This window comes from Phalacrocorax carbo, chromosome 6, assembly GCF_963921805.1.
Source record: "Phalacrocorax carbo chromosome 6, bPhaCar2.1, whole genome shotgun sequence".
Classification (NCBI taxonomy): domain Eukaryota; kingdom Metazoa; phylum Chordata; class Aves; order Suliformes; family Phalacrocoracidae; genus Phalacrocorax; species Phalacrocorax carbo.
The window spans coordinates 34,395,829-34,422,634 of NC_087518.1; the positions used below are offsets into that span (position 1 = coordinate 34,395,829).

Here is a 26,806-nt window from a genome sequence, read left to right on the forward strand (position 1 = left end):
TTTTATTTGTGACCAGCTCCTCCTCTACATTTACGCCTAATTAGCCGGGAGTCATTAGCTGGCACCCACAGAGCTCTTTATAGCATGACATTCTCGGGAGCTACTAGGACGCGCCCCGGGCAGCGTACCACGCTCACTCCCGCCCTGCAGCCCCTGTGCTGCGAGCTCCCGCTCAGGACCCGCCGCGCGCTGGCTCCCCCTTTCCCCGCCCTTCCCCGTCCCCTCAGGCCGCCATCTTCCTCGCCGCGTTGCCGTGGAGCCGCGAGGCCCCCCCAGGCGCTACCGGCTGGGGCTGTCCGCGGCGTTCGCCTGCGGCGAGCGGGAGGCAGCGGCGGGGCAGCCGGGGGCCCTGCCCGCCGCCGCCAGCCGTCAGCGGAAGGAGGAAGCGCCATGGCCGAGGCCTGGGCCGGCTTCTCGCAGGAGGAGCTGCGGCGCCTGCGAGGCCAGCGCCCAGGTATGGACCGTCGCAGGGCTCTGGCGGGGGCCGGGGCTCCGCGCCGCGCCGAGCCGGCTGAAGCGCCCATCCCGGTTAACGGGGGGCAGTGAGGCCGGACGCGGCGCGGAGGAGCCTCCGGTCCCTCGGCACCCCATTAGCCCCCGGAACTGCATCTCCGGCCAGCCGTCCCCTCAGCCTCCCCGTCCCCTTAGCCCCCACCCCAACATCTCTATCCATCCCCTCAGCCCCCCTATCGACACTTCCGTCCGTCCCTTCAGCCTCCCTGTCGACATCTCCATCCGTCCCCTCAGCATACCCGTCCACCCTGGCCTCCAAATGCAGCCCCCTCAGCCGTCCACGTCCTTTTCCTCGGCCTTGCCATCCCCTGTGGTTTCACACCTTCTCAGCCTTCGCATTCGTCCCCCCATCGGTTAGCCTCAGCCTCCTCATTCAGCCCCTCAGTCTACATCCACGCCTCTGTCCATCCTCTCACCTCGTCCAATCCATACCCACATCAAATATCTCAGCTTGTTCATGCAGCCCCTCATTTCCCCCAGCCAGACCCTCAGCCTCTCCCATCCAGGCCCCAACTCTCACTGCTCCCCTTAGTCTCCCATCCAGCCCCTCTGTCTCTCCACCTGCAACCTCTCTGTCAAATTTCCAAACTCTCCAGCCCCTTGTCCTGCACCCCCATCTGTCTGTCCACTACCCTACCCTTGTTCCTAGCTGCCTTTTGCCCATCTGTCATCTTGTTCTTTACCTTATAAGTCCTCAGTTTGCCCACCAGACTGCCTGGGACCCTTCTTTAGACCTACATACATCTCTCCATGATTCTCCCAAGAGTTCCTTGCTCCTACCTAAGGTTCCTTCTTTAGTCCCACAGTCCAGGCCCCTTATTGCTCCCTCTCATTGTTTTGGATGCTCATATCCTCTAAAACTCCTGATTCTTAGTCTAACAAAACATTTCCAAGTTCCTGGGGTTTTCCCCCACGTTGCCCTCTCTTGACACCCTGGCATGTCTTTTCCTTATGTTGGTTTTACACCAATGTGCTTGTCAAGAAAAGCTAACTCACAGAGTCTGTCTTTGATCTTAAGATTTGGTTTTAATCCTGTTTCTCCCTCTCATCCATTGATAGATTTGTATGAACCCTTGAAGCAGCAGCATCACGCCCACACTGTGAATAAGAGTCGGAAGCAAACACAAAGAGAAAAAGCCTTCCAGCAGCAATGTCAGAAGCTGGGACTGCAGGGTGGAGCAGCCTCTGTTCCTCCTGAGCAGTTGCTTTCTGCACCAGAACACAAGCCTGGTCATCCTAAGCAGCCTGTGCCACCATCTCATCCTCCTTCAGCAGGAGATCAAAGGCAAAGTGACAACCGAGACCAGCAGAAGGAAGTGACTCCAGTAGATCCTTGTAATGGCAGTGACAATGCGCAGACCCACCCTGCAAAGACGAACTCCAAAGTGGAGAAAAAGAAAGTGGCATTGTTAGTAAGTCGGTAAAATCAGGGGATTGGTTTTATTCTATATCGACTCATTGTTTCGTTGTACAGTAAAGTGAACTTTCCTGTATCTAATAGGAAGGTTCCAGAGATCATGTTTGCTTCCTCTGCACTGAACCTTTGGTTTTCATCTCTGCTTGGGTTAAACCTGATTGAAGACCAAATCCTGTAGTGTAATCCATGCAGATACATACTGTGCTGTCTTCACATTTGCTGTGGTAGTGGGACCATTCATGATAAAGCACCTAAGATGTAGGACTGTCTTGAGGGTTTATGAAGACTTAATCTCACCATCGTACTGCGTAGACGAGCCAGCAGCTGCAAAAAAAATCCCTTCCTTTCTACTTTTGGAAGTAGATATGTGATTTGTGTAACTTTGTGTTCCGCTTCGCAATATTGCAGCAGATTTGTTAATGCCAGAAGTGTTGGTAAGGAGGTAAAATTTCAGGTTTAAGCAGTTCTCTAGCTTTTACAATTCAAAGTGGGACCAATCTCAAGGTTCTCACCCTGTGCATCAGCCCACAGTGGCTTGTCTGTCTACCTCAGAAACTTCAGACTGGTACATGTGAGAGAGAGAGAAAGGAAAAAGTACTGAACGTGGCTCTCTGATTCTGACTGAATGTGGCAATCACTTAGTTTGTAGGAGGCTGCTGTCTAAATACTAGAGAGGGCGGACATTACCAATGTGCAAAATCACTTGTTTTTACCTCTTCACGTTTGTTTTCCTGTCTGTTTCCAAGTGCTAATTTTCTTTTTCTCCTCAGCAGGAGAAGCAAAGTGTGAAGGGCAAAAGGATGGATTATTTTTCTAGGGCATATAGTTTTTTTAGAGCACTTCAGCAATGCTGCTCCCCAGCCTTGAGTTCCTATACAGGTCCAAACTTTTCTGTCCAATATAATCAAGGAACACTAGCTGGCCACAGCTAGTGGCAGCAGCAGCTTTCCAAGCTATCTCCTGTTAGATCTGTCCAAAGGATCTCAGAGGGGGACTGAAGGTGTTTCCCACTGGAGAGGCAGGACTGTGGCAGCCAGCAGTACTTGTGTGTGGAAGCAGAGGGTGGCTTCTCTCAGATTGAAAACTCAAAGTGGTCCGGGAGGTTCTGTTTTGGTCAGATGTGCCTTGAGAGGCTGCAGCTGCTGGCCATGCTGCCTGCCATTTACCTCTCTGGCTCCTGGCTGGGATCGCCTGCCTGCAAGATAGCTTTCCCTTCACCAGAATAGCAGCATTTTGAAAAGCAATGCCAAATTCTTTGTGTGGGTGCAGCTCACCAGTAGTACTGACTGTTTAGCTCCTTCATGGTAGTGAGAAATACAGACACTATTGGACTGGGAATAAGATAGCTAAAGCTTTGCAGAGAAGTTTTTCACTCTGTGGGGAGCAAATTACATTTAGCTGCAACAACCACCCTTGAATCTGCTGAATTGATCCCAGCCGGTGCACTTGAATTTAAATCTTATTAAAAATATTTCTCTATATGAGGTTTTAGGAATAGGGTGATGAGAAGTCTGAAGAAATGTTGTGCAGAAATGGTTGTTAAGTTTAACATAGCTGAGTTACTTGGTTGTTCATAAGCTAACCTATTTCTAAACTGAGACTTCTAGAGAGAGGACGTGAAGAACACAACAGCGTGGAAAAGCAGCAAAAGCAGTTTTTGTTTCTCCTTAATCCTGCCCAGTTGTGTTGACACAGGTTGTCCCCTCTCACCAGAGACCTTGCCTTCCATCCTCTGGGGCTGGTTGTATCTCTTCGTAGATGTAGTCTAGGAAATGGAATCTGTATAACTCTTTCCCTGGTGGCAAAAGTGAATTCTTGTTCTTCCTCATTGCTCATTTTCATTGTAACTTTTACCAGCCTTTCGTTTGTATCAGTTTAATTATTTGGAGCTGTATTGTGAAGCAGACCTGTGAAAGGGTCTGTTTTATAGTAAAAACATTTCCAAAAAGGAGGCTGTGTTGGCAGACTGAACAGATAGCAGCTTCTAGCAGCCAGTAGGAAACCTGAAACTGCTTCTACCTAGTGGGGAAGCACATCCTTTAAATAAAAAATTCCACCCATTTCTGGAAAAGCGCAGTATGCTCTTTCTTCCAGCAAAGCTGAATTAACCAGCAGCTTACTTGCTTATGAAGATTTTTGTTCTGATCAGCAGATTTCATCTGGAAATGTTTTATTGGTCTGAATGACTTCTTGCAGATGATTCTTCTTTCCTCAGAACCAAAACCTGTTTGTTGTTCCTTTGACATTTTTAGAGTTTTCTCCAGGAAATATGATAGTGAGTATTTGTGTCATTTGGGGGACAGGGAGAGAAATGAACTTTCTATTAATTTTGATCTTATTGTCAATGAATAGGCAGGAGAAATCACGATGGGAAATACTCCAGCAAGAGCAGCGGCTGATAGAAGAGAAGAATAAACGCAAAAAGGCACTCCTGGCCAAAGCTATTGCTGAGAGGTAAGGGGCTATGCTGCAGTGTGGGCTGAGGCTGAAGAAGGGATTACTTTTCATCTGCAAACAGTTGCATATCTTCTGTTTAAATCTCACTTTTTCCTCCTCTCTGTGCTCTGTATGTACTGCTCCACAAGTGAGCAGCTGTGATCTACATTTCCCTTTGATGACAAGTGCTGGCCAAGAAGCTGTGACTAAGCTTTTCACACTTCCAAAGCTGCAGCTCTGTGTGCAGAGGGAAAAGTTATTACACAATTCGAGAATTAGTTGAAGCCCTTGTGCCTGTCACACATGAGTGTGTTTGGAAGTTGGGTGCTCAGATGCTCATTCCTGCTCTGTTCCTGATTTGTTTACACTGGATTTAAGAAAAGTTTATTTGATTCCTAACCTATGAAGGGAAACTGTAGCTATTTCTGTTTGGACTTCTGACTCTTTCATACTAGTATTTGAAAAATGTTGAAGAGAGATGTAAGTTTAAGAAGGTACTGTTTTACCACTGGCTGATTAGAAATTTTTAAAAAATCACATGTTCTCACAGTTTTAGTTAGCTCTTGCTTTTCAAGTGACCAGACCTTAAGGTATTGTACAGTGTGGTCCACCAAAATAGTTTTAAGACTACAGGGAAGGCATGGTTTGTAGGGAGGGTTATTGGAGCAGCTGATGACACCGGATCAAGGAAGGAGATGTGAAGCTTTTGGACTCACAGTGCTCTCACAGGCACGTTATGTTCTGCCCATCAAAGGTCCTGGGTAGCACAGATGAACATAGCCAATACTGTGCAGAAGGTTCTCTTTGAGGTTCTGAAGATTTTGTTTTCCTTTGCCAGGTAGAGGTAGAACACAGGTACATTTGGTCTGAGTCACTGTAGGGCAGCAAACATGGGTGTGACCACCAGGCTGGTTTCTTCCCCCTGGAAGCAGAGCATGTGGAGAGCAAGGAGGACTTGGAAGGTGATAGCTAGGGAGTTAACACCTGACATCCAAAGGCCTTCTTCAGGCTCTAAGCAATACTATAGGGTGTCTGTTTCTTTCCATCTGCATCAGCTGATCTAATGAGAGACAGTGTCACTTGCTACAAATCTAGTCTTGCTTTCAAGTACCTGCTCTGGGGTGTAAAGCAGTGGCTGAAAAGCATGGTTTTGCTGGTGGTGACAAAAGGCAGCAAAGTGACCTGGTGCAAAAGCTTTTTGAAAGTTACTTAGCTTGCTTTGGAGTGAAATCCATCAAAGCTTGCTCCCCTTAGCAACATTTAGTTTTCAGAATTTAGGAATGAGTAGGCTGAGTTGAAAAAGGTTACATGAGGCTTGATTGAAATCCTTTGTGTTTGATGTAAAACTTTCCATTGACTTCATTGGGATTTGGCTAGGCCTTTTGGGAATAATTTTACAAAATGGAAACCAAGCTTAGGTTAGGTGACTTTTTGGCCCCTACTAACTGGGCTTCTTTGAAAGGCGATATTTGCAGGGCTAAATACCCTTCCCCCTCTCACTCACCCCCACCCCCACCCCCCCAAGCCATTTCCTGTTTCCTTACACTGAGAACTACTTAGATACAGCAGCTTCTTGTGTGTTTCCACAGTGAAGAAACACAATCCATTTTAGGCACTTTGATTACAGTCATTACGTAATTTTGCCATAGTCCTTTAATAGCCGGCATTTTAGATCCCTGTGGATATTAAAAAAGATCAAAAGTCTTAAACCATAAAGGAGAAACTATCTGAATAGCTCTTAAAGAAGTTAGTTGCTCTGCAAACGAAATGGGGTCCATTATGTCAAGAAGAGAGGCTTGAAAAGAAAAAAAAAAGCATCTTCCTTTCGCAGATCCAAAAGAACTCAAGCTGAAACAGTGAAACTAAAAAGGATTCAGAAGGAGTTACAAGCTCTGGATGACATGGTATCTGCTGACATTGGCATCCTGCGGAACCGCATTGATCAGGCCAGCTTGGACTACTCCTATGCTCGGTAAGCGACAGACAGGGAGGAGGGAATAGCCCTCCCTGAGTGGAGGGAGAAAATGCTGTTTCCTGTCACCGAAGTAGTAATGGAGTTATGTCATTGTAATAATGTGTAGTTAAAGTGGTCACAGTCTGGGGGGCTTTCAAATCTTGAGGTAAAAGTGTGCTTTTCATTTACCAATTTTTCCCTTGGAATCTGGAAACTGAAGTAGGTTTTCTGACTGCAGACTGTGTGCTTTCCAGCTTCGTGCTGTCACAAGACATACTTACTGCTTTAACTGTGCAGTTGTCCATAAGCCCCGCTTTATTGTTTCAAGGTTGTTTATTTCTTCTCAGGGGGAAAGAGGGTTTTTTTTTTAAGTCCTAAAATGAAAGTCCTTTTCAGGGAAACTTGCTTGTTGATGACAGCTCTGGTCCTGTTGGAATCAATGGGACCAATTAAGCTTAAAACATATAATACTGCTGAAGTACTTTTGGAACTGGGACAAAAAATTGAACGAAAAAGCAAGCCTTCACCCTTCACAATGTACCTTTAATCGCTTTGGTTGTGATGAGTTCCTTAAATGCCAGAAATTAATCGGAACACCCTATTAGTTGTGGGTAAACCACAACATCAGTAGATAAACATCAGCGTGTTTATATAGCCGTTTAATAAAATGGAAATGTTCAGTTGCGGTTTTTAGTTCACGATTCAATGTGTTAAACGTGTATTTCTCCTTATGGCTTCTGCTATACGTTGACCACAGGCCAATAAACATGGTAATTAGTCTTTAAAAAAATAGCAGCAGTAGCTAAAAAATAAGGATAATTTTTGTGTAATTATAATTTGAAGTATCTAAGATTAACTGTAATTTCAATAGCCAAGCGTGTATGAACACTGAATTTCATATCCTCAAGAGGAAAAACATTTCAGTGTATTTTAGGTTTAAGTATGGTTTCTAAAACTATTAAATGCTGCTGGAAATTTCCTTACAAAAAATTTGGAATAATGTGTGTATTTGAAAGGCTTAATGGCTAAAGAGCATATAACATAAATGGCTCTGACATTTGGAAAGCAGTATTTAATGAAGATAACAAAAGGGGATGCAGGTAGGATGAAGGGGATAATCTTTACAAAATAATGACTTTCATGAATTTAGTAAGTCTTGTTGTGAGGGAAGGATTTGGAAATGTGAGTTAGATATTTTCAGTGTTGTAGTTTTTACGCATTATGAGCCAAAGTTGATTTACTTTTGCGTGGTGTCTTTTTAAGCAATTTTTTTAGTTCTTGCCTCGTATTTTAGGGCTAAACCACAAATCATTTCAGTGGGTCAAAAAGTGCATTATTAGATAGTCCTGAGCACATACATAGTTAGGGGCATTTGACAATTGCTGTAGAATGGAATTTTCATAAATGTGCTGTGAAGAATACGTGTGAATTCAGCCCGAAGCTTGAACTGTGCAGAAGTTTCCAGCACAGCATTAGTTTTCCCATTCCAGATGCCCGGTCCAGGTAAATCTTGATTTTCTTGTGAGGGAAGCATAAGTGGGCATCATCTGCCCACTGCAGACGTAGCTTTTACAGCTGGGTCAAAGTTTTGTGATTATTATATAACGGAACATATTTGGGAAGGCTTTCCTGTGTCTTATTTCCTCCTGTATCCCTAAGCAAAGGATCTCTCCTATCTTTCTGTTGCTCTGTTTAACCAGATATTTGAGTCTGGTTTTATAAAACAGCTGGACTCTTTATTCAACCACCTTCCTAATACTAGTTTTATGAATGCTGTGTAAGGTACATCACGTAGGCATTTTGCAAAAGCCTTTGCATATTCCCTTTCCTGATGAGCAAGATTACATCTATCTTTCTATTAATTAAATCAGAATTAATATACAGATTCACTGAATGGAGTGGAAGATGCATCACTAGCGTGGACACCAACCATTAAAGTGCTAGATATCCTGATGTGTTAACCACAATAAATATTTGGAATATTTCCTTTTTGCTATATTTGTCATGACAGGAAGTGCAAATTGGCAGGAGGTGTGTGTCAGGGGATGGTTACAATAAAATTCTACATCTGTTGCCACGCAAAAGTTGTGATCACTATTGATGTCATATGCTGTGTCAACCTGTGCTGGTCATGATTTTTTGAACATATATATGGGTGGCCAGAGGAGCACACTTCTAGACCGGATCCAAATGTAAATGTGTATAGCACCATTGTAGCATCTGTATCTGTTGGGTGGATCGTTGGATTAGTAAAAACACAAAACTGTTTTGCAGTGTTTCAGTTCACTGGATAGGTGTTCATTAGATGTGTGAGAACACTACAATTTCTGATGGTTTCTTTCTGCTGCTAGTGATGCATCTCTTAAAACAGGCAGTAAAAATGCTTGTTCGTGATTTAATCTGTACATTTCAGACAAGCAAATTAACTCTTGGAATACAGGAATAGTGGAGGCTAGTGTGTCAAGAGGAGATGATTTGATCAATTCACACTTATTTTCTTCCCTTTGACTAATGTAGCAGCATGTCATGAAATAGCTAGCATAATGCATTGCAGAGGACATTGCATTTCAGGGATGCTTAAAGTGTCTGTCCGTGTGTCAGATTGTAAAGTGCTTTGAGAACTAACCCAGTAGAAATGATGATGATTTTGCAGGAAGAGGTATGATAAGGCTGAGTCGGAGTACGTGGCAGCCAAGCTGGACCTCCAACACAAGACTGAGATTAAGGAGCACCTCACTGAGCACCTGTGCACGATCATACAGCAGAACGAACTTCGCAAGGCCAGGAAGCTGGAGGAATTAATGCAGCAGCTGGAAGTGGAGGCAGATGAGGAAAATCTGGAACTTGAGATTGAGGTGGAGCGGATGCTGCAGCAGCAGGAGGTAGAAGCAGGGAGACAAGCCAAACAGTCACACAGTCATGCTGGGACAGCTAAGGAAAACCCCACTCCCAGTGTTATGGCGTGGGAGAGTGAGCATGCTAACCGTGCTGTCACTTCTGCTATTTCTGAACAGTCAGTTCAATCTGAAAACTCTTGTACCAAATCCCTCTCCAATATGGACAGCCAAACTCAAGCAGTAAATATGACTCCAGGAAACTCCCCAGCTTGTTCTGATACATGACTACTATATTCACATAAGCCAGCCGGTTATGGATGATATGCTCTCTGCGGGCTTGTGTTCTTATGTTATATCTGGGTTTCTGCCATGCCAGTAATATCCACTTCATTTCTCTTTTCCTTTAATATTGTTTTCAAATTTTAGAGACTCTTTTTTCACAGGATTCTCATTTGGGGTTCACCATCTGTCTTCATCATTCTGGTCTAAGTTCATGTTCTAATGCCCAGCTTTTCATGGGGCTTTGTACCTTCCTGAAACAGGATACTTGGAAGCGAATAGTAGGGTTTTTTCCAAAGGCTTTCAGCGTATTGATATCACAGGTACCTGTTCCAAGCAGCATGCAAGAGACGCATCTACAGGAGGAAACATCGCAACTTATTCTGCTTCTGAACACATTCTGTCTGATGGCAACTCCAATAGGATGTTTGTCTTCCTTTGTATCCGTAAGGGATTAGTTTTCAACGGTTTTTAATCCTGTGAAACCCAAGTGCTTATTTCAGTTATCTTCATAGCTGATACTCTTTCCTGTACCTGATTTAAAGGAAATTCACATATTGAGGCAAATTGCAAAATCAGTTGTAATATTTCCTATTTGTCACTTTGCCTATTTCTTTCAGATCATGCTGAATTAGACAAAGCTATATATTGATAACATTATTACCTATGGAATCACAGCAGCTATGATTTAACAAAAATGACGGGTTACAGTTCAGGGCATTGCAGAATGTATGACACAGAAGTAGAACCACAAAAAAGAGACTGTGTTACAATTAAAGCTGTTCTATTACAAACATTTTTCTCTGTCATAGTTGCCTCAAAGTTCCAATAATTATCCAGGAATCTTGTAATGAGTAATCCCCACCGTATATTGGAAGTAAGTCCATTTTCATATAATATTCAATGCATTTTCTTGCCTGAAGAGTGGGTTTTTACCCCACAAGAAGTTCAGCTGTTTTGCTCTGTTGCTGTTGAAAGTCTTGAAAAAGCTATTCCAGGTGGAGAAAGTCTTGGGAATTAAAACAGAGGACGTAGGAAAACCTCCCATAGACCAATACAGCTGCAAACCATGGGGACAGTGTTCATAGCTATCCACTTTGTAACAGAGGAAGGCTGCTTTCATTGTGGAAATGGTTTCTGTAATACCTGACCTGAGCATGTCAGTCAGACTTTATCAATGAGTTACTGAATGACACCATCAAGTATATAAATGGGACAGTGATTGTCTCAATGGCTTTAGTATGGAAAATCATGTCACTACATTTCATTTTTATTCTATTAATAAATCAGTACTTCTTCTACACAGTGTGTTTACTTTCAGTTGTGATATTTGATACTAATACACATATCCAAGACACTTTTTCCACAGGAGGTCATGAATGACAATGTCAGATATGTCCTTTGGCAACTTTCCACTGTGTGAAAGTAAAACCTTGAAAAAAGCTGTTCCAAAATACAAAAACTTATGAAGCAAAGACATGGCAGGATACAGCTTGGCAGGAATCTTTTCAACTAGCCATGGTGCAAGGCAGTGGTGGAAAGTCCGTACTGGTGCTTCCCATATGCAGGAGAAAGAGGGATAGATCTGTTTCCTAGAGAAGCCACTCATAATCAGGGCTAACTGAAGTTAGACAAGTCCAAAGTAACATTAGAGATACCTATGAAGCATTGATCTGTTATTGCTGATACACTGCATTCCCTTTTATTTTGCTGGAAGACTTGGCCTAAAAGCTGAAGACTTGATTGTATTGTGAGAAAATTGTGACTGACTGCCTTTCCTCTGTCTGCAGTTGTGGAACACCTTGTAGCAGCTTGATAATGGTTTTCAAAACTGGATACCAGTAAGTGCAATAATAATTTAATTGTACCATTCCTCTTTCCATCCTCTGCAGCTGCCCCCAGTTGCTCCTCAAGAGAATCTAAGTCCTAGTGGATATGTCTGTTCCTCATTACAGTTGTATTCAGCTCATCAGAAAGCTCATCAGATTCAGCTCATACAGAAGAGCATCTGACAGAAGAGTTGAATTGTAATGGTATTTACAGGAAGCGCAGGCATACCATTTTGCATATAATTTGTGGTTCTCTAGTAGTCTAAAATGTGCTTGAAATAGTCCTACTGATTGCACCTTGTTGTTATGGATAAGATTATTGTTTGAACTCCTCAAACCAAAAAAGGCAAAAAATTGTAAGTCAAAAGATCTTTCTGACAACTACTTAAGAATATGAGTTTCCTAGAAGGGAATAAGTTTATATCCAACGAAATTACTTAAAGCTGAAAAATTCTCATGTGCCATCTGATAGTGCTGGCACTGTTTCTGCCTGACAGTTAAGATGCTGTTCTTAGAATCAGCAGTTTCTGTTCTCTTACAAGTCCCTCATCAAAGTTCTGGCCAGTTCTATGTGTCTTTAACTTCTGAGCTTGCAAAACGAACTGGCTGGAAGCCACATGAAACAGCCATAAGAAATAACAATAGGCAGTCTAGCATTTGGTCGCTCTCTCTAGACAGGGACCTCAAGAGTTAAATTGTTTGATCTGAGTTATGAAGCTTTTCTCTGACGTGTGATATAAACCAATACCATGGTGTCAGTTCCACTTTGGAAGTTCGCAAATGTTTTGATGGGTGCCAGTATGCCGATTTAACATTCCCCCTGTGCCGGAGCCAAGCAGTCCAGTCATAATTGTAACAACATGTGTGCTGGTCAGAAATGCCAGGAGATGATTTTGGTGCAACAAAACGGTTGGGGTTTTTTTTGTCCTTGTTTTTCCTTTAAGGAAAGAGAACAGTTGGAATTGGGGCTCTTCAAGCAAAAGCAATTTCTACCTTTGTAGTAGTCCATGCATCTTATACTGTTTGGCTCTGCTGTCACTGGAGCGCATTGAAAGCAGGTGCACTGTCCACTCAGCTAGTGTGTTATATCTTCAGAAAAATAGAACTAAAAGTTCAGCATAAGTCAGGAATGGGTTGGGTAAGCAGATTTTTAAGTGAAGGCCTCTCGCAGGTAGAGCTTCTAATCTGAAGCGTGCTGAGGTTGAACACCCATGGCAGGGAAAATAGAGCAACGCGTGATATCTGACAGTAACACTGCAGAGCTCATCACAGGGGACGTGCGTTCTACTGTGGCAATGTGGCCATTTTTGTGTTGGGCCACCTCATTTCCATTATGAGAAGTGGAAAACACCGATGTATAAAACTGAAAATGTTACAAAGCACAATATAATTGCCGATGTTGCAGTTTGGCCAGGATGTCGGGATTAACACTCCTTCCTCTGTCAAGAAATGTTTAAATGAGCACAGATGGTCATGGCTCAGCCTGGAGTTCCCATGGATGTCTAGCGCGTGGTGTAAAACACTTGGACAATCCCCAATCTGATTGTATATCCAGCCAGCTGAAGTTGGGCTCTCAAGAGGTTTCAGCTTAGGGTAGCTGTCTGGGGAGAGACGAGTTCTCTGTCAGCCATTCTTCTTAATACCTTCAGCGATGCAGTGGAGTCTTCCCTTTGAGCCTGTATCCCATCTAAACAGAATGATGAAAAAGTAGTAAGAGTGAAAACTAGTGACTGGCGTAGTGTTTGGGAGTACTGTGTTTCCTGACCAGCTTTATTAAGAACATGGAATCATAGAATCATTAAGGCTGGAAAAGACCTCTAAGATCATCAAGTACAACTGTCAACCCAACACTACCACATCTCCTAAACCATGCCCTGAAGTGCCACATCTACATGTCTCGTAAACCTCCAGGGATGGTGACTCTACCACCTCTCTGGGCAGCCTGTTCCAATGTCTAACCACTCTTTCAGTGAAGAAATTTTTCCTAATATCCAATCTAAACCTCCCCTCATGCAGCTTGAAGCTGTTTCATCTTGTTCTGTTGCTAGTGACCTAGCAACATACTAAAAAGGATTGCATATGGGAAAGTTACCCTATTCTGGTGAAATTCTGGGGCCAGAGAAAGGGGCAGAGCACTATTGAATTGCCTCCCATACTGGGATTCACTCTGTTCTGCATTTTCTGCTTAGGACAGTAGGATCTAGAGATTTTCTGTTCCAAACACCCTTTTCTCAAGGGTCAAACTTGGATGAAAACCCCTGTGATATGAATTGTCCAAACCTGGGGCCTGGTATTTAGCCAGATGCCCCTTGTGTGGGATCTATGAACAGCTGTTGGTCCTGGACTGAGTTTGGTACTTCCATGTGATTCTATGTAGGCATATGGTCTTGGGCGTCTTCTGTGCTCTGCTCTTGTGCATGCCATAGCTGTGTATAATAGTTCATGCAGTTGCTGAGAGCTAGATAAAATTTTTCTGCAGGCCGGATCCAACCTAGAAATTGTATGTTCAACACTTTGGTATTATATCATGGTTCCTTTTCTAATTCTGTGGATATAAGCAGGTGTGGTGTGCAAGGGACAAAGGGTTTTGCCCGTGGCAATGCAAGCAGGGTGTAGAGATGTAGGCTGGTATAATAGAAACCACATGCTTGTTAAGTGCCCTATTTAGACTTGTCTGCATGGTCCTATTAAAACGAGTGTTGGCTCCTTTGATGGGGCACGAGACTGGTTTCCTTCATCATTTCCCCTGATTTATGTCCCAGCAGCAAACTTGTACGTCAGTGGGGAAAGACCAAGTAACTAGAGAAGTTAGCCAAGCCTCACCCCCTCGTCATGATAGGACATCAGATCCTTCAAATCCTTGCCTTTGGCAGCCTGTTAGTTACAGGGTTTAAATCATGGCTTTTAAGACACAGGTACAGACACTAAAAAGCTTGGGCCTTTCTGAATTAGGGCCTGGATTGTGTAGTTAGAGTCATTTTCTCAATTAGCTAAACATAAATCAGTATAACGAGGCACTTGAGAGCACTGGGCAGGTTTAATACCTTGCCTCTCCTGCCTCTGTCCATACCACTCCCACCTGCTTGTTTGGCTGATCAGCGAGTGATTTTATTTTTCCACGCTGCTAGAGCTGAGCAGTGAGTTTTAATGTCTGAACTGGTTTTCACACCTGGCACATGTGTGCAAGTGGTGAGAACTGGGAGAAATTGCTCTTATGAGATAAGTAAAGCAGCCCTTATGCATGGCAGAAATCTGGCAGTCTCAGCACCCTGTGCCACACCATCCTTCTGATGATGGGGACAGTGTCCTATTGAATAGGCAGTGGTGGGTGGTGGCATGAGTGCAAAAAGTGTAGCGGCAGCAGGGATGTCATTTGAGTGGGCAGCAAGTGAAAAGCTTGGAGGTTCCTCATACCCCAAGAGCTGGAGTAACTTATTTTGTGCCTTTTGATCCCTTTGGAGTGGGTATAAATCATCCAACATGAAAGCTCCCGTGCTAGGGACATCTCCTTAGTCTCTTGCCTCTTGAAGAATGGGGAATGATGTGGAAAGATGGCTGAATGAAGGAACAGAATCACTGTTCACCCACACCATGTTCACCACGGCTGAAGCTATGGCACTCCCTGAGTCTGGTTTCGAGGGTTGGAGCTGAGTAAGACAAAAACACCCAAACCAACGTTAATTGCTCTGTGGGTAATAAAAGTGAAGCATGAGTCATAAATAAATCCCTTAATGATGGGCCTCCTTAACTTTCCCTATGCAGGGTTTCTTCCTTTTCTCTGAAGCAGTTGGCAGTGCTGGTGAGGTATCTGAACATGTGATCATCTGGTATGATCCTCTCATGTTCTTGTTATCACTGCTGAATCTGACCCCTCAAATGTCTCTCTTGACATTCCTTTTATCTGCAGTGAGTAGTAATGGGTCTTTGTTCTGGTTTGCGGGCATTCCCTCATGATGCAGGGCCAAACTGAGCCCAAGATCTGTCTGCTTGTTTGTTGGGAAGGCATTGCTCTGAACAAACTGTGGCTCACTCTCAAACTGTGACAGGTTTATAACAGAACAGCAGCAGTCAAGGTCTCACTGACAGGCATCAGAAGCAGCTCCAAATGCGTAATTGCTGACCTCATGTTGCTTCTGCAGTAGTACCTGGAAGTCCTGAAGGAGACCCGTTGAGTTATTTCACATACACTGTTTCCTCCTTCAAAGAGTCATTAAAGGAGGTAGTGAACAAAGGGTAGGGTCACGACATGAACTTGAAACTTAGCAATGTCATAAGGCATCTTGCTAGGAATTGATATCAAGTGAGGCCCTGGCTGTACTACAGTCAGAAGGTCCAGCAACAACAGAAATAGAAACCCTTTAGCTGCCTACCATGTAGCTAAAGGGCAGCTGATGTTCTTGACCATTGCCTCCACATGGCTGTGGACCACCGTGTCCCCAGGAGAGCTGAAGGGATGGAGAGCCCTGGGAGTCATTCCGAGACAGCAGATAACTTCAATTCATTTGGTGTGACTCCTTCACTAAAGGATGGAACTATTTGTCCTGCAGATGATGTCTCAGCAAGCCATGTTATCTTGCTGCCTTCCTTTCTCCATGTGGAAGGGTAACCCTTTGCACTACCAGAGCCTTAGGAGGTCATGAGCCATCAGCTCAGCAAGGGTACCACAGTAGAAGTGTTTGTCAGCTGTGTATGGTATGGCTGAAGAGTCACAAATTTACTATCCCTCAGATTGTTAGTTTGGGCAACAAACTCTATAAACTCACTGGAGACCCATGGTGTGAGCCTGTGCTGAAATCTGGGCTGAGTATACTCGCTGTCTGCAGTGTGAGCTAGGTAGAGTAAAGCAGGTGTGTCTTTGCAGGCTCGAGTCACTTTTCCCATTCCAGTGTAGACAAATCCTCTGTCCCAAGGAAGGGTTAATGCATTTCAGACATCATCTTCTTCAAGTTTCCCAATTTGGATCCCAATTAAGTTTCTGAACATCACCTGAAACCCTGCATCATGTCTTTGGGTAGTTCTGTAGCTGTTTAGGTGATGACTCTTGTTGCTGATTGTCTGTATTTCATTGTCTGTAGCGTTCGTGGTGTCCTAAAGGTTGTGTCTCTGGCTTCACTATCGTGTAAGCTGCAGCTGGTCCCACATTTTGGTGGTTAGCTTCATGGCAGACAGGATAATACTATTTGGCATAAGGATGTGCTCATAAAGAACCAGGTCCATTTCAGCATTTTTCTAACATGCCTCTCTGATCCTCCAAGAAGAACATCTTGCAGCTGTTTTAAAAAGACATGCCTGGCGCTCTGCAGGATTTTCTTCTTGATTACAGATCTTTCTTTTCCTGTCTGCTAAAGTACCAATTGTTTCCTTTTCTGTGTTCCTCAAATCAAAATGTTTAGCAATGGACCTTTCTCCGTAACATCCCACCACATCCCCTAACTACTGTGGAGTGTTCATCAGCCATACTGACATTAACCAGTTCTGCAGGAAACCAACACTGCCAAGCAGGCAGGCTCCCGCTCCTGGACTTGCTCAGCATATCTGGTATTGTCAGTGACAGTCCCTGTGATGCCCTCACTGGCAGAACCTGAGAAGCTATTTTCCTTGGCCTGGCAGTTGCAACAGTCATGCTCAGACACTCATGGTGCTCCCTTCAGGCCTTGACATCCACAAAGCTAAATCTGCTTTTCATAGTGGGGGAGCGACGATTTGCTTTTCAAGGCCTAGTCCACCTCTTCTGTCCCAGCTGCCCACAACACTGGACTCTTTCATTACTCAAACCCTCCCAAGCCACCAATATGTTTTCTCCTTCTGCCCTTCAACAAGTTTCCTTTCCTCCTTCCAGCAACTGTCAAAAAACTTTCTGGAGCCATCTTTCCTGCAGGCTAGGCAAATAACCAGGGCTCCTTAGAGCCATCAGGTGGAGCAGAGGGTGGGTGAGCACAGGGTGGTCCTGGAAATGCTTTGATTCACAGAATTAAAACTCAGTAGGATTAAACTCACAGCCAGTTTCAGAAGCCCAGGTCCCTGCTCTTCTTCCCACTTCTCACAGGCTTTGAGCTTAACCACGTTCACCATTACACCTTAAATGCTTACACTCAGAAATCTCTGCTTTCACCTACCATGTCTGCCACCCTAGAGGTGGCTGTTTTGAGTTGGTCACCGCTGGAGAGGTGACAGATGATAATCCATCTGGGCATTCCTGGAGAGAGCCAGAGGGAGACTTCCTGATGGGGGCGAGGCTGGGGGAAGGCATTTGGGATGGCTGCCATCCACAAACACATCAAAGGTGCGAATGGCTTTTATCAAGAGGCAGTAAAACTTTAATCCAAAGCCCACTTTAATGTATTTGCTACATATTTAAAAGGGAACTGATTTCAGAAATGCTTTTGAGAGTTTTAAAAATTCTCCTGGACCTGTGTCTTACAACTCTCCATTCTGGAAACCTGATGCTTTTGTTTCTGGGAACCCAGATGTTCAGGACTCATGACTGAGGGAAGAACGAGAACTGAAACCATTTCTAAACCTCTTCTGAAACATGGGCACAAATAGGTTTTTTTCTAGCTCTAAACCTCTCTTAAAGTCTGGGGTTTTTTTAATCACAGACCACGCTTACAGCAAATACCATCTCCTCAATCAGAAAGTGAGACATCTTCCCATTAAGTTGTCAAAAATCCCTCATTTCCAGCTCAGTAAGGCTGCAAGGAACTGGCCTTTTGACATGCTGGGGTGTTCGCCTCTAGTCTGGAGCTTTAGGCTGGTCCTGTTTTGCTGGAAGAAATTTACCTTTAGTATGGAAGACAGGAGCAATCGCTGGCAAGATCAGAGGAGCTGTAGCCTGTCTCATTTTCTTTCTTTTTTTCTTTTACTGCAGGAGTGTTTAAACATCACTGCTTTCATTTGGAAAGGGCGAGTGACTCAGCAAGTGTTGAGAGAATGTGGTTACATAAAACCATATTTTTAATACAACTGACAGACTGTCTTGAGAGCTAAGTGTTTTTTGACAGTTTTTATGCACCTGTTAATTCAAAGCTCTTAACATGTGCCAGTTAAAAAGAGCCAGGCACTAAAACATCCACCCGGTGGACAGCAGGGACTCAGCTGCACACCAGAGCACAGGGAATCCGTGCAAGGTAGAAACTTGGCTTCTCTTACAGGACCAACTGGTACACAACTAATTCAACTCAGAGCTTTTGTTTCCCAGTCCTCCTTGGCCTTGAAGATTCCTGCTTCTGCTTTGTACCTGAAGAACAGATGACATTTCTTTGGGTTTCTTCTCTTTGCTAGTCTCAGCTTTTGTAGTTATCAGAAAGAAAAGATGCTAAACAACCTGTTAGGGCTACGTCCTTAAAAGGCATGCACTGACAGTACCTCCCCAGGCTCCTCTGCTTCTCTAAAATTTTCCTTCCTCTCCACCCCTTTGGTATTACCAAACTCTCAATTTAGAGATTTTCATAGGGTCATTTTAAACCTCTCACAGATCTTCCCTCTGCCTTCTAGGGCTTCCTGCCCATGCCCTATATGCTCACATCTCATCTCCACAGAGTTTTGGCTGGCTGTCCACACTGTGGGTCACCTGGTGGCCTCATCCCTGTGGAGAAAAGCTTGAAAACTCAGCACCACATAGCATAAAGGCTCAAAAACCCAGAAGGCAGAGACAAGTATATGAAAGCTTGAGAATTTTAAATACTTGCAGGTGCTGACACAGGAGTTTCTGTGGTAGAAATGAGCATCTAACCCTGAAACAAGACACCACTCATTTTTTTGTGCAAGCCATAGGTATTTACGACTGTGCATTTGGGGTATTTTTTTGTGTAAGGTGGGGTTACTATGCCACTGCCACTTTCCTGCTCTATAAACTTAGTCAAGCTTAGTCAAGCTCTCATTGCCTTCAGGAGATGGGGCTGTGGCATCTCTAGACCTTTCCTTGGTCTCAAGGCCAAGAGGCATGATGACAGTCTCTAGTGTTAAGGCCAAAGCTTTGGGCTCTGAGGAATCAGGGCACAGCAGAGAGGTGTGTGAAGGCCAGGAACAATTGTCCTGTTGGAGAGGAAGGGCAAATGGCCTGGGGTTCAATTGCATGCCAGGCCTGTTGGGGTGTTTAAGGTAAGCTGTGTAAACATTCTGAAGCGGAGGTGAATCCAACACTGCTATCCTAGCTGGGTTACAAGTGGGCAGCAGGTTTGCCTGTGGCAATGGGGGTACCAGGAGTTGGCCCTCACCCCAGCTGAAGGGGAAGGTGCTCTCAGAGGCCACAAGAGCATAGATTTGGAGGACGAGGGTGCCTTGGTACATCCTGCATGTTGAGCCCTAGCAGAGGAGGTCACTGCAAGGTGGTCAGTGGAGCTAATGGGGCTTGGAGGGCATGTGTGATGTCTATAGCCGAAGGTGGGAGAAAGCCCTGCTAGGGCCTAGCCTTGAGCACAGAAGGTGTGCTGGATGTAGAGCTATATGATGTAGAGCCTCAGGTTAGTGGGGTCTTGCCTCAAATTACAGCTCCACTAGCCTGGACAGTTGCCTGTAAGTGGGATCTATTGCCAAGAGCAGATCAAGGGCTGCTTGTCGTATACACTGATCAGAGCTGATGCCTGGTACCCTTCTGCTGGGTGGTTTTCTGTAGTGGTGCTGAACTTCAATGTTCTTTCTTGCATCTCTACTAAGAGGCATAAATCCCTTTCCCTACAGGCTCCATTTGTAGGCCTGATTGCTTGAGAGTGGGAAAACTCATAATGAATAATTTGTCAGGATGGTATTAGTATCTCTGAATGCTTCACGTGAGCTTGAACTCACGTGAGGGTTTTTTTAAGCAGTAAACACTAGATGAGGGCTTGTCAGGGCAATAGATGGGGCTAGGATTCCACATCATTAACAGTCAGTTTTTGCATTGCAAAATCACCTGGCAGGACAAATATGATCCAGATCAGTTGTGTGCACACTGTTGCTTTGTGTTGAATTAGCTAAAACATGCTATATAGTGTTTATATTGGCTTCATGTTTTACATTGGCTGGAGGAAGACATATGATACCCCATCTGGCATGAATTCTGTTGGACTAAAGTTACCCCATAACAATTCAGAGGATAAATTTGACTAGCCAGAGTGGTATACACTGCATCAGTGTTTTGCTGCATGGGGTCACAGCAGTTTTGATCCAGTCCTGGGTACCCTCAAACAAAACTTTCTGTCTCAGTAGTGCTTAACTGTGCAGGTATGTGTGATGCTCATGAGGATGTTTCCCTGAAGAAATGTGAGCTCCACTCCCGCTGAAAGGTTGTATTAGCGTTACTTCTTAGATTGTTACTTCAGTAGCTGTTGTGTGTAGACTTGACCTGTAGACTGTGTCTTTTCAGAGTGCACCTTCCAAGCAAGGTTAAGGTGCAGGTAGAATGAGCCCTGGGTCTGGAATGATAGAACTGGAAAGGATCTCAAGATGTCCTCTAACTCATAGCCGCAACCAAGTCCACCCTGTATGTCTTGACAGAGAGTTGTCCAATAGTTTCTGCACCCTGCTGTGATGGAGAATCTGTCTCTCAGCGGTAGAAGTTTACCTCAAGGTCTAACTGAAACTCCACTGCTGCAGTTTAAACGAGGGTCTTCTTGCCCCATTAACTGTCTTTGAAGAGAATGTTTTTTCCTCTTCCCAAGGCACAGCCCTTTCTCTGTGTTACCCTTTAAAGCATTTAAAGCAGGCTCTGCAGTGAGACAGGGAGTGAAGTATGTGTGGTGGGAAGCATCCAAAACTTGCTCAGATCTGCACTGAGTTTCCAACACTAATCGAGCCATCTGTGACTCATCTTCATGCTTGTGTGTCAACTCATGGAGATATCCTCAGAGCAAGCAAAGCACTGGATTACTGCATGCTCACATGGACAACACCACCAGGTTTCATGGTTGTTGTCCTCGTGAGGGGACAGAGCTATGATGCAAGATAAGTTAATAAAAGTATGGTTGTTGTTTACAGCTATATTCAAACTCTGAAACATGCTCAGTTTGCAACTACAAGAAAGTGATAAGAGTCCTAATCCTCGCAAAAAGCCTAACTACTTTTGAAAACAAGTTGTCTCTTTCCATCTGATTTGAATTTGAGAGAACCGCTCCATGTCCCAAAGCTGAATGATTTTATCACCTCTTTGCCAGCCAGAGTACATGATGACAGATTTTTTTATCAAACTAAAGATTAACTTTGCTGAGAGATCTCCCAGTTTTCACCCATCTGAGAAGCCCTGATGTTTCCTTAAAATCCCGTCACCCTTTTGCTGCAAAGGTGGCTTGCTCTGAGTGCAAAACAGCTCTCTAAGGCTGGAAAGCAAAGGGAGGCTGCAACACAGGCTCCAGTTCAAGCTTGGAGGTGGGAGCTTCTTCCATTAAGCTCAAATAAGATGTGTAATTTTTATTGTTTTTTTTAAAGAGTGTGCTAACAGCATTCAGTTAGAAGCAGTGTTCATGGGGTAAAATGTGTAAACCTCATTTAGGATGCTAAAACACTTATATTGATTGTATTGCTTCAAAATGAGCAGAGTGAAATGAAATGGGCCTTTTTTCTGCCATGCTCTTCTTTGGAGAACTTCCTGAAAAGCCCTTCCTTGGGTCAGTGATTGTGCACCATCTTACAGCCAAAAAGTGCTTGGCAGAAAGGCAATGAGAATGTGACCTTAAACTTCAGACAGCAGCAAAGTACTTGAATGCTGATGCACTCTTCCCAGCTGCTGCTGGCAAATAAATTTGCAGGGCAGATGCAATAGCTAATCTATCTTGGACAACGGTTTTCTTTTCCACAGCCATGTGCAGTAATGAAAATGGCAATTTCCAGTGATACTTTCTACCCAAGAGTAGATCTGTTGCAGACTTCACATCCCCTCACTTAAGGTATCTCTTGAGTCCAAACTCTCTAAAATCAAGTGACGTGTTCAGAGTATGGCTTGTCCTAAGGATCTTGGGCTGGATTTTCTCACTGTCAGCTATAGAGGGATCCTGATGAGTGACTCAGATCTGGAGGGGACTTCAGCACAATAGGAATTGCGTGGTCTAGAAGAAAATTGAGTAGCCAGAGCTGTACTAGTATACTCCTTAGGGTTTCTGGCCAGCCATGTCCTGGGGTGAATGATTGTGACCTGGATGAATAAAGGATGCTTTGTACTGTGGTCAAATTCAGATACCTGGGGGAAGGGACCAGGGAATGAAGCAATTCTGTTTGCTTTGAACAAAGACAGTCTTAAAAAAGGGGGGGGGGGGAAAAGATAAAATAAACCAGAAATATTGAGTCAACCTAGGACATGGTGTTTGACCTGAAACACAATGTTCCATTTTACAGTTTAATTTCATTTTTTCTAAAGTCAGGTTTTTCAATAAAACCTCCAAAAGGATCATTTCAGAAACACCTACATGAAGTCAACCTCTTTGCTTTGAAAACACTTTGGAATGAAATGTTTTGAAGTCTAAAAAAGAGCCTCCTGTATTAGGCTTGTTGGTTTTGTTTGTTTTTTTGGCAAAAGGTGCTTGTCAAATTCAGCCCAACTTTGTGAATGGTTTATGTCCCTCTGAAATTAAACTCTGGTCAAAGTTACTGTTCACTGCACAAATTGACCCGCTGTATCTATGAATCCACCGAGGGCAAAAGGGAGTCTGTGATTCAACCCGGAGCTGTTCCACCTCCTTGGAACCAGGGAGGAGAACCCACAGTGTTTTCATAAAGGAAGCGATTCAGCTCTCAGTAATCAAAACCCAGGTCCTGTTTCCTTTCCAAGGGCATCTGGAGTCCCCTTGCTGCAAGTGGCCAAAATTCCCATTGTCTCCACGAGGAGTTAAAGCACGTCCTGCCACCAAATGAAGAAAATAGAAGAGCATGGCAAGAAATGGCCTGAACCCTTGCTGTTTATCTGCTTACAAGAAAAAACATGAGCACGAGACATGAGGTTTCTTTTCAGGCACTTTCTAATGACTCAGACGATCCAACAAAATAAATGAGAGCAGCCAGGAGAGCGCTCTGCTCCGAAAGGGCAGAGAAATATTTGCCAATGCAGCAGCTCTGCAAATGTGTGAGGCTGTTAAGCTCCTAATCCCATGTCTTATTTTTATGAATTTTCACACTAGTGGGATAGAATGAACGTTGAACCCAAAGACATTAATTACTTGGGTCCTTTTTTTGAGAGGAATTTCGATGGAGTGTAACGTTTTAAATTACAAGGTGTGAAATAAACTCTACAAAACTTACAGCTTTAGTGGAGGAACTCCAAAATCAAATAAAAATGCAAAACCACTGATGAAGTCCAATTTACTGTAAAATGCCCAGGATCATGGTGTTCCAGTAATTTTTTTTTTCCCTACATACTTTGGTTAAAATAATTTATATCCGCTGCAGTGTTTATGTACCTTAAGCTTTATTTATTAAAGGATATGTATATTTCAAGCCTGGTTTTAATGAGACATGCTGAAATCTGTAAGGTACAGTGCGACTTTTGTTCTAATCAGCACTAAATCTCGTCTCTTTACTTTTTCTGTGTTGAAAACATTCATGTTGGACGGAAAGGGCCGTGTGTGTATGTGCGTGTATATAAATTTCAGATATGTATAAATATATATGTAAAGTAATAAGCAAAATTTATTTATCTTTTTCTATCGTCAGGGCAAATACTCCGTCATTGTTCAGTCTGAGCACTTAAAATCACGGATGGATTTTATCCTTATTCTTAGAATGGGACAATTACTTCTTTTTTTAGGGAAATTATTTATTTGCCAAAGATGGTGCTTTAGGTTGGCTGAAAATGTTTGTGAATTCACATCATCTTGACGAACTGTTCTGGCAAAGGAAGAAAAAGAAATCCAAGAGTTTTGGCTTTGTTTTCCTATGAAATGTTTTGAGATTTCATTTTGAAACAACACCCTTAAACTAAAGTTAACATCAACTGAAAAATACTTTGGAAGTCTAGAAACTTCTTAAAATTGGGAATTAAATGGGGCCTTAGGGATGTTCCTTAGGGGAGTTGCTTTGAAACTTTCTTCCTGTGTTCTCATTCGTGCAAGGAAATAGAAAATATTTTTGCTCAGATAGACGAATTTGAAAACTATGATGTTTATGGCCATTTCAGTATAGCATTAGGAGTAAGTTCTAAAAATTCTATTAGGTTTTAGGAACTTAATCAAACTTAAGCCATATTTTCAAGACATTGTAGAAAGCCTGACTTTCATTGACACCTCAGGACAAGATAAAAGGTATTTAACTGCTTAACCTTTACTGATAGTGCTGGAATATGGATATGAAGCTGATCATGCAAATGTCTCTTGTAGTGCCTAAGCTGCTATTGAAAATGGTACATAGGTTCCTAAATCCCTTTAAATGTAGCACATAGCATGGATAGGATGGGCAGGAAAGTGACTCTCTTTCCTTACAAAACAGTTTTTGATGAAAATGAAAAAGTCCACTTCTGCCAATTTTTGCTTCAAGTTAATGAAAAAAGGAAATAGAAAAATCTTTAGTTTAAAGATGCCCGTCACAGAGAGGGCAAAATAAAATCTCTTCTGTTTTTAAAGAAGCAGAAAATGGAAAATTTCTGGTAAAAATCAGCTTTGCTATGCTTTTGCCCGAAAATCTGCATTTCAGAGGCTATCTGTAAAGCAGGGAAGGTTTCAGGTCTGGTGGATTTGGTTTCCTTTCCATGCTTTCCTCTGCACATAAAGCCACTTACTTTTCTGATGGAGTTAAAGACATTAGTTCCCAGCAGAGCAAAGTGAAGTCTGGGGGCATGGGGGGAGAGACTTTTCTCTGTTTCATGGAAAATATTTGCCTTACTTGTGAACACATTTCTCGAAAGCGAACCCCAAAGCCCAGAAATGGCTGACCAAGGAATTTAAAAGGAGAAACACTCAGAGTCGGGGAGCAGAGTAATAAAGTACAGGTTTGTTCTGTAACAAATTCCAGTGCTTGTGAGACTTTTTTGGACATATGGAAGTCCGTTTAGGAGGAAAATTGTTTGCAGCCGCTGATTCAGAACCTATTGGAATCAGTGGAAATGTTTCCATTGTCTTCTGTCCTGAAGAAATGCTGTTTCTGTCCTTCCTTCCATCCCTAGCCTGTGCTCACTCTCTGGGCCATATGGATTTCATCTCCCTCAAAGACATGTAAGAGAAGAGGGTTTGGCTGTTTAACAGCATGATGTAGCTATGTGGACAGGAATGGTTGATTTCTACTTGATTGGCTACAAATCAGGTAACCAACGCCTCAGTTTTGAGCGGCTGGCTTCGGAGAAGTTATCTGGGTGCATCTGGCTCTCCTATCACAGAGCTGAATGTGGCTTTAATCACATCAGCATGCTAATTGTGCCCCTCAAGAAGAGCTTGGAAGAATGAGGGTCTGCGTTTTGACAACCATCAGATTTCTTTATTGCTGACCATAATTGCTGGGCTGTCCCTGGGAGAGTGCACTGGGTAATTGCTTATCTGGATAGTGCTCCCCTTCAGCTATTGCAGCTCAGGGACTTTTCTAGCATTAAACCCAGAGCCAGTCTGCCTGCAGAGGGTGGGCAAACCAAGCCCACCAAAAACTGATTTTAAAGGATCAATTCCGGTTTCTCTTTCTGCAAGGCAGCCTCCCAGGAATGGGAGCACATTGGGGACGGATGCTCACAAGCACTTCTTGTTCTCATCAGGTATCACCTCCAGATGTACTTGTAATCATCGCCACTATCTGCTTCCTACCACTGAGGCCAGGACAAGTGCCCACAGAAGGGGTGACAGCCTGCAGAGCAAGAAATGTTGAAGTGTTTCAGCCTCTAAAAGAAAACATTGATATTTTCGGGCTGGCGCTAAGTTTGAGAGAGAGCACAAGATCAGGTGCGAGATGCAGGACAGAGGTGGTTTTCTGCCTTCAAACAACACCCATTTTACTGGATCTGGTCTGAAAGAGGCCCCTACCAGGCACGCAGAATGCGTCAGCAAGCAGCTGAGCAGGGCTTCTGGAGCAGGGCTGACACACGGATGCAACAGACTCCTTGCTGACAGTGGAGGCACAAACCTGGAGTTTGTGTTTTCTGGAGGAAATAATGACAAATCGGTGAGCACATATAGCAGGCTGAAAACAGAGGGCTGGAGCTCAGCTCCCCCTGACACCTTGGACCAGCTGTGTGGCCCAGACAAGTCCCTTCCCTTCACTGTCCCTCATTCCCTTTCATTCCTCTGCCTTACCCCTCCCATGTTCCACATCCTCTGGGGTAAGAACTGCCTTACGCAGAGGCACCCATCTCCACCTCCTGTTTGTAATGATAATCCCAATGCTACCATCAATTCCAGCATAAGTTGACGCACCAACAAGGGAATCTTCCCTGAAACTGATTCTGGGTATCAGCTGGCTCTGTTCCCCACCTCTCTCCACTGAACTGCAAGTTTCGTGGCAATCTTCTCTGGGTGTTCTGGACAATGAATGTGTTTCTCACCATGTAATTAAATTATCCACTTTAGAAAGAAAAAGATGTGGTTTTGTTCCCATTACAAAAACAAACAAACAAGGACTGATCTTTATTACAGGCCAAGGCTACTCAACAAGTGTTTTCTGGAAC

General features: G+C 43.7%; 1 protein-coding gene across 5 annotated transcripts; it reads left to right on the forward strand.

Annotated features, from left to right (window-relative positions):
* The first annotated feature begins 309 nt into the window (after window positions 1-309).
* On the forward strand, window positions 310-23,855 carry GORAB (golgin, RAB6 interacting). Of its 5 annotated transcripts, none has more exons than XM_064454601.1 (5): window positions 310-454; window positions 1,573-1,933; window positions 4,283-4,384; window positions 6,198-6,338; window positions 11,329-23,855. In XM_064454601.1, exons 1-5 carry the CDS (start codon window positions 391-393, stop codon window positions 11,357-11,359), a joined length of 699 nt encoding a protein of 232 aa, XP_064310671.1. In that variant the 5' UTR covers window positions 310-390; the 3' UTR covers window positions 11,360-23,855. The 5 variants fall into 5 exon arrangements, with proteins under 5 accessions (XP_064310671.1, XP_064310668.1, XP_064310669.1 ...); XM_064454598.1 differs by lacking the exon at window positions 11,329-23,855 and adding an exon at window positions 8,974-10,737; XM_064454599.1 differs by lacking the exon at window positions 11,329-23,855 and adding an exon at window positions 8,974-10,737 and having other exon boundaries at window positions 1,573-1,921.
* The last annotated feature ends 2,951 nt before the right edge of the window (window positions 23,856-26,806 follow it).

Excerpts from the sequence above, each read along its gene's own strand:
- GORAB (XM_064454598.1), top strand. The coding sequence starts at position 391 with ATGGCCGAGGCCTGGGCCGGCTTCTCGCAGGAGGAGCTGCGGCGCCTG. Across the intron at positions 455-1,572 it reads CCTGCGAGGCCAGCGCCCAG|ATTTGTATGAACCCTTGAAG; the intron begins GTATGGACCGTC and ends ATCCATTGATAG. Across the intron at positions 1,934-4,282 it reads GTGGCATTGTTAGTAAGTCG|GCAGGAGAAATCACGATGGG; the intron begins GTAAAATCAGGG and ends GTCAATGAATAG.